General features: G+C 54.1%; 1 protein-coding gene across 2 annotated transcripts in view; it reads left to right on the top strand.

Moving 5' to 3' along the window:
* Positions 1-11,429, top strand: part of MAPK4 (mitogen-activated protein kinase 4) — a 146,095-nt gene extending 134,666 nt beyond the window's left edge. For both annotated transcript variants that reach the window (XM_046025983.1, XM_046025982.1), the window contains 3 exons: positions 1,026-1,187; positions 5,867-6,068; positions 8,773-11,429. In XM_046025983.1, the coding sequence (XP_045881939.1) occupies positions 1,026-1,187; positions 5,867-6,068; positions 8,773-9,469 (1,061 nt within the window). In that variant the 3' untranslated portion in view covers positions 9,470-11,429. The remainder of the gene's footprint in view (positions 1-1,025; positions 1,188-5,866; positions 6,069-8,772) is intronic.
* Positions 11,430-18,017: the final 6,588 nt, after the last annotated feature.

Raw genomic sequence — 18,017 nt, forward strand, 5'->3', positions numbered from 1 at the left:
CGCTTCCAAACCGCCTGAGCCATAGGCCCTTGCTGGGACAGCATCGCAGTAATCCCGTCCGCTCAGGGCTGCACCGGGCGTCATTGGGGGACACGGAGGAGCCCCACCATAGGGTGCCAGCTTCCGGCAGTTTGGAATCGGTGGTAAGGGATAGGCACGCAGAGCAGCTACATAAATCTGGGGACTTCTTGAAGATAGAAAGTCTTGTTTAAGGATTTAAACTGGTGGAAGTAAGTGGAAAGGCTAGCAAGCAAAAAGGGGAAAAGGAAGCAGTGGGAGTAAGAGCAGCTGGAGGTCGGGGGCACAGCGAGGAGAGAGACCTGACCCCTACCAGCAGTGCCGCCGCGCCGAGAGCGCGTCAGTGCTTGGGTGGCAAAGATGAGTTGCGTTTCGGAGACTCATAAAGACTGAAGCTTCTTATGGCCGAGCATCCAGCCTGCCAGGGAGAGGGTGCTCAGTAAGTCGATATTTGGTGAAGGGATGAAGGAGCACAGGCGTGAATAAATGCCCGACTCCGTCCTGTCCCAGCACCTTCTCCCACACACCTGGCATAGCCTGTCCTCCTCCCCTCTGCCTTAGGGAACACAAGCCGCATTCCAGAGCCAGCTGGTTATTTCTGATTGTCCCCCTCCTCATTAGGGTCCTTCTAATTGGATAGCCAAAAGGTGAGACTCAGTCCTTGTTTTAAAAATCACTTCTTTGCCCAGCCCAGGAAAGAACACACAGAGGCATCTGGGACAGAGCACTGGGCCCAGCTGTTCCCGTCACATTAGCTCTGCTGACTCAGTCTGTATCAGACGGGTCCATTCCAGAGGCAGAGACACTTGTCAAAGCCAAGCCTCAGAGATGGCAAGCAACCTGCCTGCAGTCACACAGCAAGTCAGCGGCCGAGTGAAGACCCGAACCCGGGTCCCCTGGCTGCCAGCCCGGTGCTGCTCCCACCGTCCTTCCAGAACCCCCCTGGGGCTTCCACTGCCCCAGCCTCTCGGGCAATGCTCTTAACCACATGGTATTTGGCTCCCCAGGGGCTCACGAGCTGGAGCAGATGCAGCTCATCCTAGAGACCATCCCCGTGATCCGCGAGGAGGACAAAGACGAGCTGCTCAGGGTGATGCCTTCGTTCGTCAGCAGCAGCTGGGAGGTGAAGAGGCCGCTGCGCAAACTGCTCCCCGAAGTGAACAGCGAAGGTACCTCCGCCTGGGGCCAGGCCAGCCTCTGGGAGGCTGCGCTCTGGCTTCTCCCAGGGCCTGGGCAGGTGGTCAGCTTCCAGAACGACCATGCCGAGTTCCTAGACGGAGGGGCCAAGGCATGCCACTACACCAGGAGTTTGTCCCAGTTCCTTCCAGAGTGAGCGTCACTGGCCCCCAGAGTTCGGCCGCCAGGAGACCCTCAAGGCAAAGCTTGGCGTCCTCCAGAGTCTGTCCTTGTCTTTGCTTCCTTTTCCTTCTCGTCTTTCTCACTTGCCTTCCTCCGTCTCCTCCTTCATCTCCCCTTTCCTTGTTTCCTTTGATGGTGTGGTGCGGAGAACGTGGGTTTTATGACCTTCAGACCCAGACCCAGACTCATTGCCCAGTTCCATTGGGGAGTAGCTGTTTGGCCTTGAATGAGTTTCCTAACCTCTCTGCCTCTGTTTCCTTAATTGTAAGATGAGTTCAGTGATCCGTGTAACGGGGACACGTGACGGGTGAGTAAAATAGAATGTGTAAAGCCCTGGGCCTAGGAGGGTTGCTCCCTCAGCTGAAGTGTTAACATCAGGGGCGCCTGGGTGGCTCAGGCAGCTAAGTGTCTGCCTTCAGCTCAGGTCATGATCTCAGGGTCCTGGGATGGAGTCCCTGTGTCAGGTTCCAAGCTTGGCGGGCAGTCTGCTTCTCCCTCTCCCTCTGCCCCACTCCCTGCTTCTGCTCTGTCTCTCTCTCAGATAAATAAATAAAATCTTTAAATAAAATGTTAACATTATCACTGGATGTCACACCTACCAGAGGCTTCCTGAGGAGACCCCTACCTGTGTTAGGTAGGACACAGGTTCAGCCAATTGGAAGAGACACCCAAATTCCTAATGGCTTACATAAGATTTCTTTCTCATTTAAGGAAAAAGAAGTTAGGAAGCTTATTCTTCTCTTCTGTAGTAATCACAAAGCAGACAGTCCAGGGCCAAGACGGTGAGCCTGCTGCAAAGTCATCCAGGGGCGCAGGCCCCTTCCATCCTGCTGTTCAGCCATCTTAGGGTGCTGCCCTTACTACCTGGAGGAAGGTCGGGAAGGGGGGCAGGTCTGCTTGCCCTTAAGGTCATAAGCAGGAATTTGGACACCTCACCTCCACTCACGTTTTGTTGGCCAGAACTCAGTCCCGTGGCCCCAGCTCGCTGTGGTGGAGGTGGTGAAATAGGTTTTATTCCACGCCACTTTTGTCCATTATTACGAATGAGACCATCAAGAGACCAAGAACTTGGACCACCAGTGTCTTCTAACAATGTCCGTGGCCATGATCCCCACTCAATCGTAAGCTGCCTCGGTTTTCTCTTCATGAAAGGGGAGGAAGGATCATTTCATTCACCACAAATTAAGACTCAGCCCATCTGTATTTGAGTCCCAGGGCCCTGTAGACACCCCACCACAAGACGGGACGGGCATTCACCTCTCAGGAATTCTGGGTCAGGGACGTGTCACCACGTCCCCTCCCCCAAGCAGCCGCACACACAGCAGCCCCTCGGTGCCCTGGCTTTCAGAGTGGTGGGCTGTGTCTCCACAAAATCAGACTTGGTCCTGATAGGAGATGAAGCCCCTCATTATCGCCGGCAGCATCCCCCGACGTGCATTAAGCCCCCACAGTCAGGGGTGGAAGTTCTGAGACACGAGAGGTACTCTCGCTGGGAAGAGGGTGAGAACCAAAACGTGAGGGGAGAACAAAGACTAAGGAACACATCCTAAGGGGCCAACGAGAGTGGAGAGAGAGGGAGTGGAGAGGGACAGGGAAGTTGGCGGGGGGGACATGGTGAGGCCCAGACCAGCAGGACGAGTCACAGACCTGTACGTAGGAAGCGAGGCTGGAGAGGTGAGAAGGGCCGAGAGGCCAATGACTTTGGACTTGATCCTGTAGCTGAACAGTGTTCACTGAAGCTGGACTTGCTCCTCTCTCCCTGTGTGCCAAAACTCAACTCCAACCAAAACTCCCTCGCCTCTGGCCTTGAAGAGCTGGCCTTGAAAGGAGGTCTCCAGCTGACCTCTGGCTTTAGGAGAATGAGGGGTCCCCAGAATGAACTAGGGGTCGGAGGAGAGCAACAAGGCACCCACCTAGGAGAGCCAGCTGGTGACTGGCAGGCCCTCCCTTTTCTGTGCATCCGAGGCCCTGCAGGCCTGGGAAGAGGCAGAGTCTCTCTCTGGCTGTAGCCCACAGAGGCTCAAAGGGCAGCCTGGGTGACTCTGTCCCTCAGTGGCTGACAGAGCCATCAAGGCAGGACGAGGGAGACGGACCCCGGGACCATCATATGGAAGCATCGGTTCTGAGCTCCGCTTACCCTACAGAGTAGAGGTGTCACAAGTGACAGATCTACTGGGAGCGCTCTGGGTGAAGCAGGGTTGGGGCCTCAGGGCCCCCCTGCCTCTCAGTCACCAAAGATGCCCCTGAGGATACTTCCAGAACCCCGGGGGCTCTGGAAAGTCCCGTTTGAAGTCCACTGGGCCACAGAAAGGTGACAAGATGGTACGAAATGCCTTCAGAAAATGTGGGGAGGTTGAGCCCAGAGAAGAGGAGTCGGGGGGTGGGAGGGCTTCGTTTCTGCATTGAGAAAAACAAAGCCAGTGCCGTGGCAGATACATGCGGAAACTCCAGGAAGATCTGCTGGCAGTGTAGACACGCCTCGCCTCCAGTCTGGACAGAGTGGGGGAGCCTGGGGCTCTCCCGGAACCCAGACTGTCAGAGAAGTGTCTGCCCTCTTCAACACGCAGCCTTCAGGGTCCCCTGGACACCCACTTCCAGCCTAAGCCAGGGGAAGAGAGGCGAGAGACTCTTACAGGAGACTTTCATGCATCCAGCCTGGAAGTGGGGTGCACACGTCACTCCCACCCCGCCCCCCAGCCTCCCATCCCACAGCCGCGTCAGACTGCAGGGGCGGCTGGGAGAGCCAGGCCAGTGTGTGCCCGGCAGAGGGGCCTTGCCCAGGACCTGGCTGCTGCCTTGGAACCTGAGGGGACTGGACATGGGAGACCCGTAGAGGACAGAGCTAGGCCTGGGGGTGGAGGTTAAAGGGGGCAGATTTAGCTTAGAGATAAGAAGGGATTTTCTAGTCTTTAGGCTTCTGGAAGTGTCTGGCACCTGCTGGAAGACCAGCTGTCAGGAAGAGGAAGGAGGAGACTTATCTGCACTAGAGTCCGTGGGGGGCACTTCAGGGTTCGCTGGGCTTTGTTAACAACAGGGATGCCGGTGATGATGCCTGCCCATGTCCAGAGCTTCAGCTCTCTCCTGTCCTTGTCAGAAGGTCCAGAGTAATCAGCTGGATGGAGGGAGGGCGGCAGCCCAAAGAGGGAGAAGCTCACCCTGCCCAGAGTCAGGCAGGGCCAGAGTGGACTGTGTGCTGCAGGGCCCCGTTCTTCCCGGCCCCACCCATCTGCGAGGGTCTTTCAGGTCCCCAGCCCTGACCCAGAGGCTCCCCCTGAGCCTCGGAGCTCTTGGCGGAATTCCTGCTGCTTTACTGATCTTGCCGTCTGGGCTTAACGGAGCCGCACCGCGTCCTCCTGGATCCATCAGTTTCCTGAATCATTGATGAATTTTCCTGCAGAGAGACCCAGGGCTGGTGTGAGGGGCAGGGCAGTAGTGGCTGGCTTGCAGCGTTTCTCCCCTGCCACGTGGGCCGTAACCGATTAGCCCCGTCAGAATTCAGGTGGGCTCTCCCGCGCTGAGACGTGATGCGAACCTCCAGGCTAGACCTTGGTGCTGAGATGAGCCAGGGCAGAGCCCACAAGGCAGATGGCTGCCCCTGCCCCGCCTGGAGAAAGGACACCAGTCCTGTGCGCAGAGCTGGTGTGTGGACACTGCGTACCCACACCGCCTGACTGGCTACTGAAATTTCGATGTACTTTCATGCTGGCGGACAGCCAGCCACCGTACAAGGCTTCGGAGTGTCCCTTCCTGTCCCCAGGTTCCAGCTGCCTAGGACCTCCCCTTGATCTGGACCCTGGTCCCCAGGAGGGCTTCAGCTTGGTGCTTAAATATTTTAATATCAAGCCCGCCTGCTGTTGTTTGTCAAACTTCCAGGGGCAGCCCGTGGTAGGAAGGCAGGGCTCAGGAGCCCTGGGCTATCGGGCCTGTCCCACCTGCCTCACCTTTCGGTGGCCTGTCTCATGGGTCACTGCCGGCACCTGGGAGCCAAGGCTCCCCCGGGCACCACAGCAACACACAATCTGTAGCCAATGGGAGTGGGTGTAGAGACACCGCAGCTCCCCCCGACCCCACAAGGGAACCACCTCTGAGGTGTGTCCCATGCTGACTCCTAGAGGATGCCTGCCCCCCCAAATGGGACTGAGCGCCAGGTGTCCTGCTCATGCGCACAGCCCCCTTCCCTGCCAGTGCTTCCAGGGAGCGTCACCCCGTACACGCCTACAGCCCACACCAGCCTAAGGCAGACTCCTAGCCCTGTACCGGCTCTTAACCAACAGCAACTGGGACAAGTCACTTTTCCCCGCTGGGCCTCTGTTTATTCATTTGTGAAATCAGAAAAGCAATTATCTACTCTGAATTTGTCACTGGACTGTGGTGAGGATCACAAGAAAGGAGAATGGCTGAAAACCTTTTTACAAATGGGAAAGTACCAAAAATGTCTCTGCTACGCAGGGCAGTGAATGACTTTCCTGTCCTGTTTTGCCCCCCGCAGCCATTGACTTTCTGGAGAAGATCCTGACCTTTAACCCCATGGATCGCCTAACAGCAGAGATGGGGCTGCAGCACCCCTACATGAGCCCGTACTCGTGCCCGGAGGACGAGCCCACCTCGCAGCACCCCTTCCGCATTGAAGATGAGATCGATGACATCCTGCTGATGGCTGCCAACCAGAGCCAGCTCTCCAACTGGGACAGGTGCGGTTCCAGGGGCCTCCGGCTCTGGCGTGTAGAATCCACTTTCTCATCCTCCTGTTTCTGTTTTGCCTCTGATCCTCTGTGACCTTTCCCTCTACCTCCCAAGCTCTTTACCCTGTGGGGTTCTTTCCCCACTTAGCTTTCTGCCTTTCTCTCCTGTCCCCAGGCACTCCCAGCAGGTGAGCATGTGTGGGTCGGGAACCTTCCTTTGTGCAACACGGCCACCACCCCTGTCCTCCCCACCCTGAATGTTCTAGAGCCAGGGCTCAATCCAAGGTTCAGCGACATTTAAGGAGTACCCGTCACTGGAACTCACTTCTGGCAGACTGGGAGTCTGCCCTAGAAAAGGAGACTGCGCCAGCGCACAGAGAGGAGACACTGTGACATTTATGACCGCATGGTCCTCATCATTGAAATCTCCCGAGAGTGCCATGAAGGGGGGGTGCCGTTATCACTACTGCCCAGTGACACATGATGAAGCCACAGCTCAGAGAGGGTACAGACTAGCGTCAGGCCACACAGCTAACGCCTGCCTCCTGGGGGGCCTCCTGCATCTGCTTCTATGTCAGACACTGCTGAGCAGTGACAGCACTCTGGCCTGCCAGACTGGGCTGAGCCTCCGAATCCCTCCCAACACAGTGTACCCGGAAGTCACTACCGTGATTCAGCATTGGGTAGAACACACATTTTTTAACAATCTCTGTGTAGGCATGATTTCTCGGGACCCTTCCTGTTCTGACGTTGAGCTCAGGCAGCTAAACATCTGGGCGTCACCATCTGCTAATCCGGGGTCGGGAGAGCTGAGAGCTGCTCAGTTTAGAAATAGAAGTCAAGGGCTTAGCAGCTAGGACTTTGAGGAGGCCTAAGTGGGAGCCCCGCTGCTGTGGGGATGTGACAGTGAGTTACGTAAGTGACAGATGAGCAAGTTCTCCTTTTCAGTCATTTGACAGATGATAGGTTTCAGCGTAAGGAGGCAGTGGGAGGGCCGGGGCAGCGTTGCTATTTTTGGACAGGTTTGTGGGTTTGTTGTTGTCGGTTGTTATCAAGAGTTGCCAGCAAATAGAGATGAATGAAGACCCTTCCTTCTGCCACCCCCATGCCTTTCCCGCCCTTGACTGTGGTCCCTGCAGCCCCTCCTCCTCTGCGCCACAGAGCTCAAGGGCTCAGAGCACTGGCCCAGGGAGGCCCACCCCGTGCTTATCACGGCTGAGTGCAGGGCTGGGGCGGGGAAAACTAGCAGGGTTTCTTTGGCCACTGCCCACCAGCTCTGCCCGTTTCTAAGCCTGACAGAGTTCTGCTCCCGACTTTGCCACCACACCTTCCTAATGGAGATGGGCCATCCATGGCAGACTCCTTCCTACAGGCCCTCCTACTTTGGGCAAATGGCTTAACCTTGGATGAGCGCCAGCGTCATGTCCCAATGGGGACATCGGGAAAGTGGCATGATAATGCTGATTCCACAGGGTCTCGTCTGAGACCTCCGAGAACCGGCGCTTGGCTCCCGGTGCGTAGCAGCCAGGGATTAGGGTCTTCTCAAGTTCTTCCTCCTAGAAATCTCGGCGGTTTCTAGGACCCTTGTGGAAAGAGGCGGTGTTCGCCTCTGGGAGGGACTCCTGCCCTCGTGGTGTCACTGGGAGAGAGGGCGGCGGTCCTGGGGCCTCCCTGTGTCTCGTAAACCACATCGTGCGGACCGCTCCTCTGTGTCTGTGCTCTCACAGCCAAACCTGCCCGTCCTTGGTGCGCCGGCTTTTCCTGTGTGAGCTCTGGGCATCCTGTACTGTGAGCAGCCAGCTGTGGGCCACGGCCTTCCCTGTGCTCCCTGCTTCCCTCCACATGGTTCTTCACGGAGCACCTGGCATGGGGAAGAGAGGGCCCAGCTCGAGCCGATGGCCTGCACACCTGCCCTTCATTTGCTCTTGGCTAGCTGACTTTGCTCTCCGTGGCTGCAGGGCACTTGACAGAAGGCAGGATTCCAAGGATCTTTGGCCTCTCCGGAAGGTGTCTAGAACCTTTCCAGAGATCCCACCTGCACTGCATTGTCGCAGGGTGCTGTGGGTGGGAGGCATCTAACCAGAGCCCCTAAGGCAAGAGGTCTTAGCCCAGGCCATACCTTAGCATCCCCTGGGGATGTGCTAAAACCATGCAGACGCAGAGCCCCAGTGGAGACCTGCAGAATCAGAGTGTGGGGTGATTCTAATCTGAGCCAGGACCAAGAGCACTCATTAGGGCTCTGCTACTCGAAGTGTGGTCCCTGGACCAGCAGCATCAGCATCACCTGGGAGCTGGTTAGAACCACGGACTCTCTGGCCCGCCTCAGGGCTACTGGATCAAGAGTGGCCACTTTGCAAGGGTCTCAGGGGATTTGTATGCGTGTCTGAGGAGTACTGCCTTGTGGGTCCATTTGAAAGGAGGTTCCACGAGGCCAGGGAATTTGTTGTTTGGTTCACTGCTGTACCTGGCAATGCCGGTGCCTTGCACTTAATAATGTGCTCAAGAAGTATCTATAGGACATTGAATGAGTGCAGAAGAATACAAAGGTTAAGCCAAAAAAAATCAGTCCCTCCACCGGAGCCCTGGGGGGTGTGGGTGGGGGCGGTCACAGGACCAGAGAGACAGGAAAGAAATGGAAAGGCAGACAGGGATGCGGGGCCTTGGCTCCCTCGGAGAAGGCAACTCACCATTCCGTCTGTCTGCACCCTTGCAGGTACCCTGTGAGCCTGTCCTCGGACCTGGAGTGGAGGCCGGACCGGTGCCAGGACGCCAGCGAGGTGCAGCGCGACCCGCGCGCTGGCTCGGCGCCGCTGGCGGAGGACGTGCAGGTGGACCCGCGCAAGGACTCGCAGAGCAGCTCGGAGCGCTTCCTGGAGCGCTCGCACTCGTCCATGGAGCGCGCCTTCGAGGCCGACTACGGGCGCTCCTGCGACTACAAGGTGGGCTCGCCTTCCTACCTGGACAAGCTGCTGTGGCGCGACAGCAAGCCACATCACTACTCCGAGCCCAAGCTCATCCTGGACCTGTCGCACTGGAAGCAGGCGGCTGGGGCGCCCCCGAGCACCACAGTGGCCGCGGACGCCGGGCCACGCGAGGACGAGCCGGCCAACCTCTTCCTGGAGATCGCGCAGTGGGTCAAGAGCACGCAAGGAGGCCCGGAGCGCGCCAGCCCGCCCCCCGACAGCCCTGAGCGCCGCCTGTCTGCCTCTCCGCCCGGCCGCCCGGCCCCCATCGACGGGGGCGCCAGCCCCCAGTTCGACCTGGACGTGTTCATCTCCCGCGCCCTGAAGCTCTGCAGCAAGCCCGAGGACCTGCCGGACAATAAACTGGGTGACCTCAACGGTGCGTGCCTGCCCGAGCACCCTGGCGATCTTGTGCAGACCGAGGCCTTCTCCAAAGAAAGGTGGTGAGGGAGAGGGGGAGCTCCAGGCACCCCCGAGCGGAGGCCACCCGGGAAAGCCCGGCCTGGCAAGAAGGGGCTGGCCCTCCTCCCCGGCATCTCCACCGCCCCCTGCACCCCTCTCTGCTGCCTTGGGGGTAGCAAAACACAGGAAGGATCCGAGGAGGGAGAGGAATGTCCATTTCTTAAACTGCCTTAATAACTAGCCTTTAACCTCTGGGAGCAGGTTTGAACAGGAGCCTAGTTTAGGGGTTGATCACTTTCCCAGCAAAGAGGGGGCACTTGCTAGGTGGCGGTTTGCCGGGAAGCAGTGTGTCTTAGACAGCAGCCTGCAAGCCCCGCCGGGTGCAGAGGAATCTTGCTGGCCGGTGGTTGAAACCATCTGGCCAGTCTAGCCTCACGGACAGAGGAAGGACAGTGAGGTCAGGAGAAGCCAAGTGAAGTGCTTACCCCCAGGGCAAGGCTGGGAGCCCGGTCTCCTAGGCCAGTGTCTGTCCACTCTAAACTGTCTTCCTCTGCTGGGGGCCCTGTAGCTTTCCAATCAAAAACCTTGGTCCAAGGTGTTTCCTCCCTGCCCATCACCATCTGCCCTATCCCATCTTTTATTCAGAGCAATGTTGCTTTATATTCCAAAATGGGAAACTGAGCTAGTTTTACCCTACAGACCAACCAGATGTTTTCTGGTTCCTCAAGTACTTCAGTATCCCCACCTGCCACACCCCTGTTTGCCTCATCCCTGTCTGGTCTGAAGACCTTGGCTCAGGTCAGACCAGTGGGGGATCTGTGGTCCAAGAGCTCATCTTCCAGACCTGGGCACACACCTCCTCCAGAACTCCCTATGCACTTTCCTGACACATGCACGGATGCAAGGTCACGGCCTCAGCTCCCCAGGGAGTGTCATACACAGGTGAGTTTGAAGACAGCAGTTGCAGTAACGCCTGCAGCCCAACACCCAGCCACATACATGGAACCCACACACACACACGTACACAACTCCTCTCCCAGCCGACCTTGGGAACTGATGTTCTTGGCATAGATTGCGCCTTTGGAGTAAACAAGGCCATGAGGTGCCCACCATAGAGCAAATGTGTTAGGAGAGAAGATTTCACACGGGACCGATCATGCTTCGTGAATACTGACCTTGATTTTGATCATCCATTTAGCCCTGGCAAAGAGTGGTCCCTAAAGAAATGCATGGAAAGCAAGTGGCCTTGGGAGCAAGGTGGGAAGATGGGAAAGGCGGGGTGCCAACAGGAAAAGTCCTCAGGGGTCAGGCACCAGCGTAGAGACCCCAGGACACAGGAAGGGCTTCCAAGCAGCCATGCCCCTCGTAGCTTCAGGCTGAGTTTGGGGCGTGCACACCAGAGGTGTCCTCGCATTCAGAGCCTGGGGTGATGGTGTACGGGCACAGCAAGCCCTCTGCGGAAGCAGAGTCCATTCCCCGAAATGTTCTGCCATTCCCACCACTGGTATTCTGCTCCCCCAGCACCCCCAAAGATAGCCATGGGAGGTCTAGCCAGTCTGCCGAGGACTCCCCAGTGTTGGCCTTGGGCTGTGTTCACCCTCACCTTGACAGCACCTTAAACTTATCAGCTAACCTTATAAGAGTTGTACATTGAAAGCTGCAACACGTTAGAAACTTATATTTAAAAACAAAATTAATCACACTGACCATAATTTTTAATGGAAAATATGTAAATATGAAGTGTTTGAGTTTCTTTCTTTCTTTCTTTCTTTCTTTCTTTCTTTCTTTCTTTCTTTCTTTTTTTAAATAAGACACACCGCTCCTCATGTGCCATTTGTCCTCAGAGGGCGGCTTTACTTTTTTGGTAAAGGAACAAGCTGCTGACCTTGACCAAGAGTTCATATATAATTGTTATTATAGAGGAATTGTTATAACTACTCATGTTTTCAAAAGATCTATTAAACTTGATCAGGATGGGCCAAATAAAGTTTTATTGGAACACGGAGTCCTTTATTCATCAAAGTATGCTCTCATTCATTTATGTATTATTTGATCGTGTCTTGGGCCGTGGTTGAGTCATTGGAGTGCGGCTGGCTTCTCCCTGCACCCCGGAAGGCAGGGTTTTGAGGGCTTGCCGTCGGAGGGGAGGGGAGCGGAGAATCTATATGGATTGGTAGTCGGGGGAGTGATTCCAGAACCGCCTGGGTCGGGCCTGGTGTCCGTCCTATAGATTTCAAACCATATCTTGGAGTTAACCCCAATCCTTCTGAGCAAGGCTAAACCTTTCGTCCAGCCCCAAAGGGGCCAACATCATGAGATTTGGGGGAGCTGACACCCACAAATAGCCCCCTGAGCCACACATCACAGGTACCCGAGAGCCCCCTCAACTGAAGTTCACCGCTTTGTAAGACCGGCCAGACATTAGCCCTGACCTCATTTGTTATTCAACAACTATAAAATAAGACAATGGAGGGGGTTCTTAAAATGTGTTTCTGTCAATTCGGACTTCCCTGAAAGGCCCTTGCATTAAAGGAACTTTCTACTGGTAAGGTGCATTTGAGCCAAGAGGAGCAGCCCCGTTAAGGGAGTTGTGGGATTCTCTCCAAAATGTCAGCAGAGAGCAGCCATCTCTGCGGGGCAGAGGTGGATGAAGAGAGCACCGGGGGCGGGGCCAGAGTCCTGGTAGAAATCTTACATTGACCTTGAGGCCCAATTTGAGGTGCTGGTAGGTAGTGGGAAGTAGGGTTTGAGAAGCCCCAAGAGCAAACAACACCAAAGGAAAGAAAAACTAAGAAGGGAGCCGCCTGCGGTTAACCCTTGAGTGTTCCAGCTTTGAGCTGCCCAGGCCTGCTCGGACGCGGATTTTTTATGGTGCGAGACTGGCAATGTAGTTTCTCTTCAGCAATTTTCTTCTAACATTTTCTTTTCTCCAGCTGACTTTATTTTAAGACTGTAGCATATAATACGCATAACATACGAAATATGTATTGATCAACTTTATGTTATGGGTGAGGCCTCTGGCCAACAGTAGGCTCTTAGCAGTTAAGTTTTGGGGAGTCAGTAGTTCCGTATGCAGATTTCCTGCTTTGTGGGAGGTCGGTGCCTCCAAGCCCCATGCTCAGGGGTCAACCGTACGTCCATTCACATATTGTCTGATCCTGTCTCCTGTGAAGGCGTGTTTCTACCCACAACACTTGTGACACCAATTGTGAGTTTTCCACGCCAGACGGTTCTCCGGTTCTCTGTACTCTGACATTGGACGTGGTGTCCCACCCCTCCAGATAGCTTCTGCCCAGCTTGGGGGCTGATGCATACAGTAAGGAAAGTCGGATGGGGCACTGGCTTATCTTCCTTCAGAGGCAAATCTTGAGACCAAAAAAAAAAAAAAAAAATCAAGGGCAAGTCATTCGGGAGTGGGAGGAATGAGCTCAGAAGCTAGAGTGATGGGGAAATGACGGGGAAGGGAAGGAAGCTGGTCACGGTGCAAGTCACGACTGTGGGAAGGAGGAAGCGTGTGAATGACAAGCCTGTGGCCAAGAGCAAACCTCCTCTTCAGCAATTGTTTCCCCTTTGGTCTCCCAGAGCTGCTAACAAGTGGTTTACATCTCCTCCACTGTAATTCATGGGCTCGATGATAAGGGTTTTAAATATGACTGAGAAATGCCTTTGCAGAAACAAGGACACTGGGAGCCACACTGTGTTGGTTCAGGCCGTTGGCATGGTATAAAACATGGTCGTGGGGGTTCCAACAGCCATGACGGTTGGGTCATTACTGTCTCGAATTGGTTCCCTCAAATCAGGCCCTGAGAGGGGGCTTCTCCACGAGTGATTGTTGGAAGGAAAGCGCTAAGAGGAGGGGGAGGGCAGGAAGCAGGTCAAGGCTGGGGAAGAACGCTCAGCACAAGGTCTGGGTAAAGACCAGCTCCAGCCTGACACCGCACAGAGCTCTGGAGAATGAATGGCACTAGGGACTTGATCCCACGTTGAGGAAAGAGGCGTTTGTGCCCCCATGTCAGCTAGTGACTGGAGACTGTTGGGGTGGAGTGGAGGAAAGAGCCCATTCAGCCAAGGCCAGTTCTCCTAGGAGCCACTTGGCAGCCAAAACCCACAGCAGCTGGCAACGGGTCCCCTCGGTGCACCTGCTGAATGGGATCTGGGCAGGGCACCATCTGCATTGCAGGACAGTGTGCTAGGCACGTTGGGGGCAAAGAGGGAGAAATGAGAGACCGCCAAGGTTGGCCCCCCAGGGAGCCCTCCAGGGCCAGTTCCAGCCCTTTCGTTATTAATTTCCCGCTGTTAACGGTCCCCAAAGTCACTTCTCCACCACTGCCCCCCACCACAGAGTCCTCTGCCAAGAACTGTTCGGAGGGGGATTCCCAAGACCATCCTCCGTTTCAATAATTCACTAGAAGGACTCACAGGACGCAGAAAAGCTGTCGCACTTCCACTTATGGTTTATTACAGTGAAAGGATACAGAAGAAATCAGCAAAGAGAAAAGAGGGGCAGCCAAACTCCTGGAGAAACCAAGATTTCAGGGGGTCCTCTCCCAAGGAAGTGGCATGGGGACATGCTAATTCTCCCAGCAACAACGTGTGACAACCAGTGGGTCTCATCCCAGCCTTGGCACCCAGGATTTTTATTAAGCATCAGTTCAGCTGGGTAGGACCGTGGGACTAATGTTGAGCTCCTGTGTGCCCAGCACCCCGACCCAGGTCCAAGCTGGAAAACATGGCCTTGGCCTCAGCTGTACAATAGAGAATCCAAAGGTTCCAGAATCGCTCCCAGGAGCCGGCCAAGGGCCAGTCCTTCTGAAGATAGGCCATGCTTTGGAATTTACAGGGTTTGAGAGACGAGGACCTGGGAGGTGAACCCTCTTCTTCAGGGTAAGTCTATTAGTGACACATTGGATGGATTTGTGCCTCCTGCGATTCTAAAGTCGCGTGAGAGTCTGTTTTATGTGAACTTTACAGCAAAAAGCCGAAGCAACAGAGCTCTGTATCCTGGAGATCTTAAGAATATGCAGCGTTATTAAAATACAGTAATAAGGGGCGCCTCGGTGGCTCAGTCGGTTAAGCGTCTGCCTTTGGCTCAGGTCATGGTCTCAGGGTCCTGGGATCAAGCCCCACATCGGGCTCCCTGCTCGGCAAGGAGCCTGCTTTCCTCTCTCTCTCTCTCTCTCTCTGCTTGCTGCTCTGCCTACTTGCGATCTCTCTCTCTCGGTCAAATAAATTAAAAAAAAAAAATACAGTAATAATAGAAGCATGCCTGCTGAGGCCGGTGTCAGGCAATCTAACACCTGAGATCCCTTTTCTTAGTACATCAAGGTCTGCTCGTAAGAGCCAAGCCTGCTGACAGATCAGCAAGCTAGCAAACCACTCACTCTGTCAACGTGCCGATTTCCACTGGGGGAATTACGCTGCAGGCATGACGGACTGCTGTAGGAAGCAGGTGTTACCAGCTTCCCCCGGAGCCGTACTGGAATGCCAAGCTCAGGACACCGGGTTCTGCCGCCGAGAGAGGTCTCTGGCCACATGAAGCAAGAGGCAAGACAGGGAATGAGGATGTCAAGAGTCAGGCTGAGCCACATCCAGCTCCCACCTTCAGAAGATGGGTTTTGGCAGGGGTGGGGGTTCCTCTAGAGGTGAGAAGGACAGAAAAGATCGAGTCCCCACATATGGGCGCCTACTAGGTAGAATTAGAGGAGATGATGGTTTCTTTTATGTTCCAACCTGATTAGACCAAGGTGTCTGGATATTTGGTCAAATATTATCCTAGATTTTTCTATGAGAGTGTTTTCCGATGAGATTAACATTTCCAAGGTGCCTGGGAGGCTCAGTCAGTTAAGCATCTTTGGTTCAGGTCATGATCTCAAAGTCCTGGATTGAGCCCCGTGTCAGGCTCTGTGCTCAGTGGGGGAGTCTGCTTCTCCCTCTCCCTCTGCCCCACTCCCTGCTCATGCTCATGCTCTCTCTCTCTCTAACAAATAATTAAATCTTAAAAAAAAAAAAAAAAAAGATGCAGAGATGCCTGTCTTCACTGTTGCTTGGACTGAGGGCAAGCCAACTTGGGAACTGTGGGGTGACCAGGGTAATCAAGTGTTGCTAACCACAGAGCGAGAAGAAGAAAGCAGGAGACAGACAGAAGTTGCCCAGGTGCGGGGCAGTTCCCCCCATCCCAGTCCCTTGTAGGGACCTGACGGTACCCCCCGCACCTGGTTCTCATCGGATCCCGCACGGCTTCCCCACATCTTTTCTGAGTGGACTCTGTTACTGGCCACTGAGAAGAGCTTTGACTCGCCTGCCTTTCTCCGCCCCAGCCTGGCCGGCAGGAGCCATGCAGGAAACCCCCGTACCTGACCCGTGTGTAGGGCAGCCTTGTCCCCTCGGCATCCATTCATACCAGCATAACATCACAGTGATTCCCGTCAAGCAGTGCTTAGAGAAAAGGGAGGGCACTGAGTAGTTTTGTCATGTGAAGGGCTTCGGGAAAGATGTAGATAAAGCCCACATTTAGGCCAGAGCTGGGTGAAAAGAAACTCGAGAGAGCAATGAATGCCAGATGGGAGGGGAGGTCTCCTCTGCTGACCCAACCTGGGCAGAGCTGATCAAGGTCAATCAAGGCCAGGAGAGGTCCCTCTGGCTTAGCACAACACACAGGGTCTGACATTTCTACTGAGAACTGGCGTTCAGAGAGACCAAGGACGCCAAGATGTTGGTGTAATTAAACTTCATCAAAATCTGTGAGCAGGAGAATTTATCCAGCCAACAAATGTGCCCTGACCACAGGAAGAAGAGCCACAGCTGTTTTTTACCAAATGGATCTCATTAAATTAATTATATTACCCCAGACAGCTCATTCAACACCCTCAACGAGTTTTAATAAAATCAAAAGTGTTGTAGCAGAAAGAGACCATCTAATGAATCCAATTCTTCACCCTGGAGATAAGGTTGTAGGTTCAGAGAGACTAAGTGACAAGGACAGGTCACATAGCAAGCTGGTGGCTCCTGGCTCATAAGGTACTGCTCTTCCTTCTACAGCATGATGCCTATCTTGGGACCTGAGGCATTCATTATAGTTAGCTATCCAAAAGCTGATTCCCTCCCTAAGACTTCCTTGAAATGATCCACGGCCATGTGACCCAGTTCTGGTCAGTGAGAGATAAAGGAATATTTCCTGGGAAGCTTCTCAATACTTAGGTTAAAAGGCATCTTGAGAAGAAAACCCTTTACCCTCTGCTTCCTACTTTTGAATTTGGATGCAATGCTGGAACTATAGCAGCCATCTTGAACTTATGAGGCAACAAACCAAAGGACAAAAAGTCAAACAGACTGTGGAGGTGAAAACGTCGGATCAAACGAGCTCAAGTCTGTGATGATGTCAGTAAGCTGCAGAACCAGCCCTAGAACTGCCTACATTCAGACTTTTTTTTTTTTTTTTAAATACGGGGGTGGAATAGACAGAGGGAGAGGGGGATGCAGATTCTCCACTGAGCAGCGAGCTCAACTCGGGGCTTGATGCCAGGACCCGGAGATCATGATCTGAGCCAAAGGCAGACGCTTAACCAACTGAGTCACCCGGGCGGCCCTACGTTCAGACTTTTTTAGTTAAAAAACAGTAAATATCCTTATGATTGAGCCAGTTAGTCTTCAGTTACAATTTTCTTTCACTTGTGGTAGTAGGCATCCCAGTGAATATAAGGATTATTTGAAGGTTGCTGATTCCTCCACGATGGTGTTCTGCCTCGTTCCCGTAATGGCTGCAGTTTGGGTTCCCGAAGCTTGGTAGATCCTTGGTGAAGTGTTATTGTCCCATTCTCTAAAACCTGCAGTTGGCAAACTTCTTTACACGCCTGCGACCACAACGGCTGACCCCAAGGGCATATTTCTACATGGCTTTATACCTTTTATTGCAAAGAACCTGGCTTTTCCTAGAACATATGAGCAGCAAAAAGTTCCAAACCTGGAGTGCCTGGGTAGCTTAGTCAGTTAAACACCCGACTCTTGGTTTCAGCTCGGGTCATAATCTCAGGGTCCTGGGATCCAGTCCAGCATTGGGCTCCCAGCTCAATAGGGAGGTCTGCTTGTCTCCCTCTCTCTGCCCACCCCCCCACCCACAGTCTCATGCTTTCCCCTTCTAAAATAAATAAATAAATCTTTTCCCAAAAAGTGAGTTGTCCTGTTTAAGAAAAAAAAGAGTTCCAAACCACAGTGAGTGTTTGAGCTCTTTGGTAGACTCAACAAAGAGCCAAGTGTTGGCTCTCACCCCAACCTTCCCCGGGGGAAACCCTCTTGCATTATTTATTGTGTCCTTAATCTACAGTTCTCCAGCCATCCCATCTCTGCTGCCAATTTTTTTAGATCTTTGCTAGATACTTAGCTACATTCCCCCTTTTCAAGTCCTTCTCCCTGGCTTTCCTGCCTGCTCCTGTCTCCCACCTTTGGCATTTGCTGAGGATTAAGACAGAGACATGCGCATTGGCAAGCTCCATTCCCTCATGGTTTCAGGTCCTATTTCTCCTTCTCAGAGGAGGGTAGGAGCAGCTCCGGTGAGGGAAGAGCCCCAGGAGGCTGTGTTCCCGGTCCAGCCCACAGA

This window comes from Meles meles, chromosome 12 (genome assembly GCF_922984935.1).
Source record: "Meles meles chromosome 12, mMelMel3.1 paternal haplotype, whole genome shotgun sequence".
Lineage (NCBI taxonomy): Eukaryota > Metazoa > Chordata > Mammalia > Carnivora > Mustelidae > Meles > Meles meles.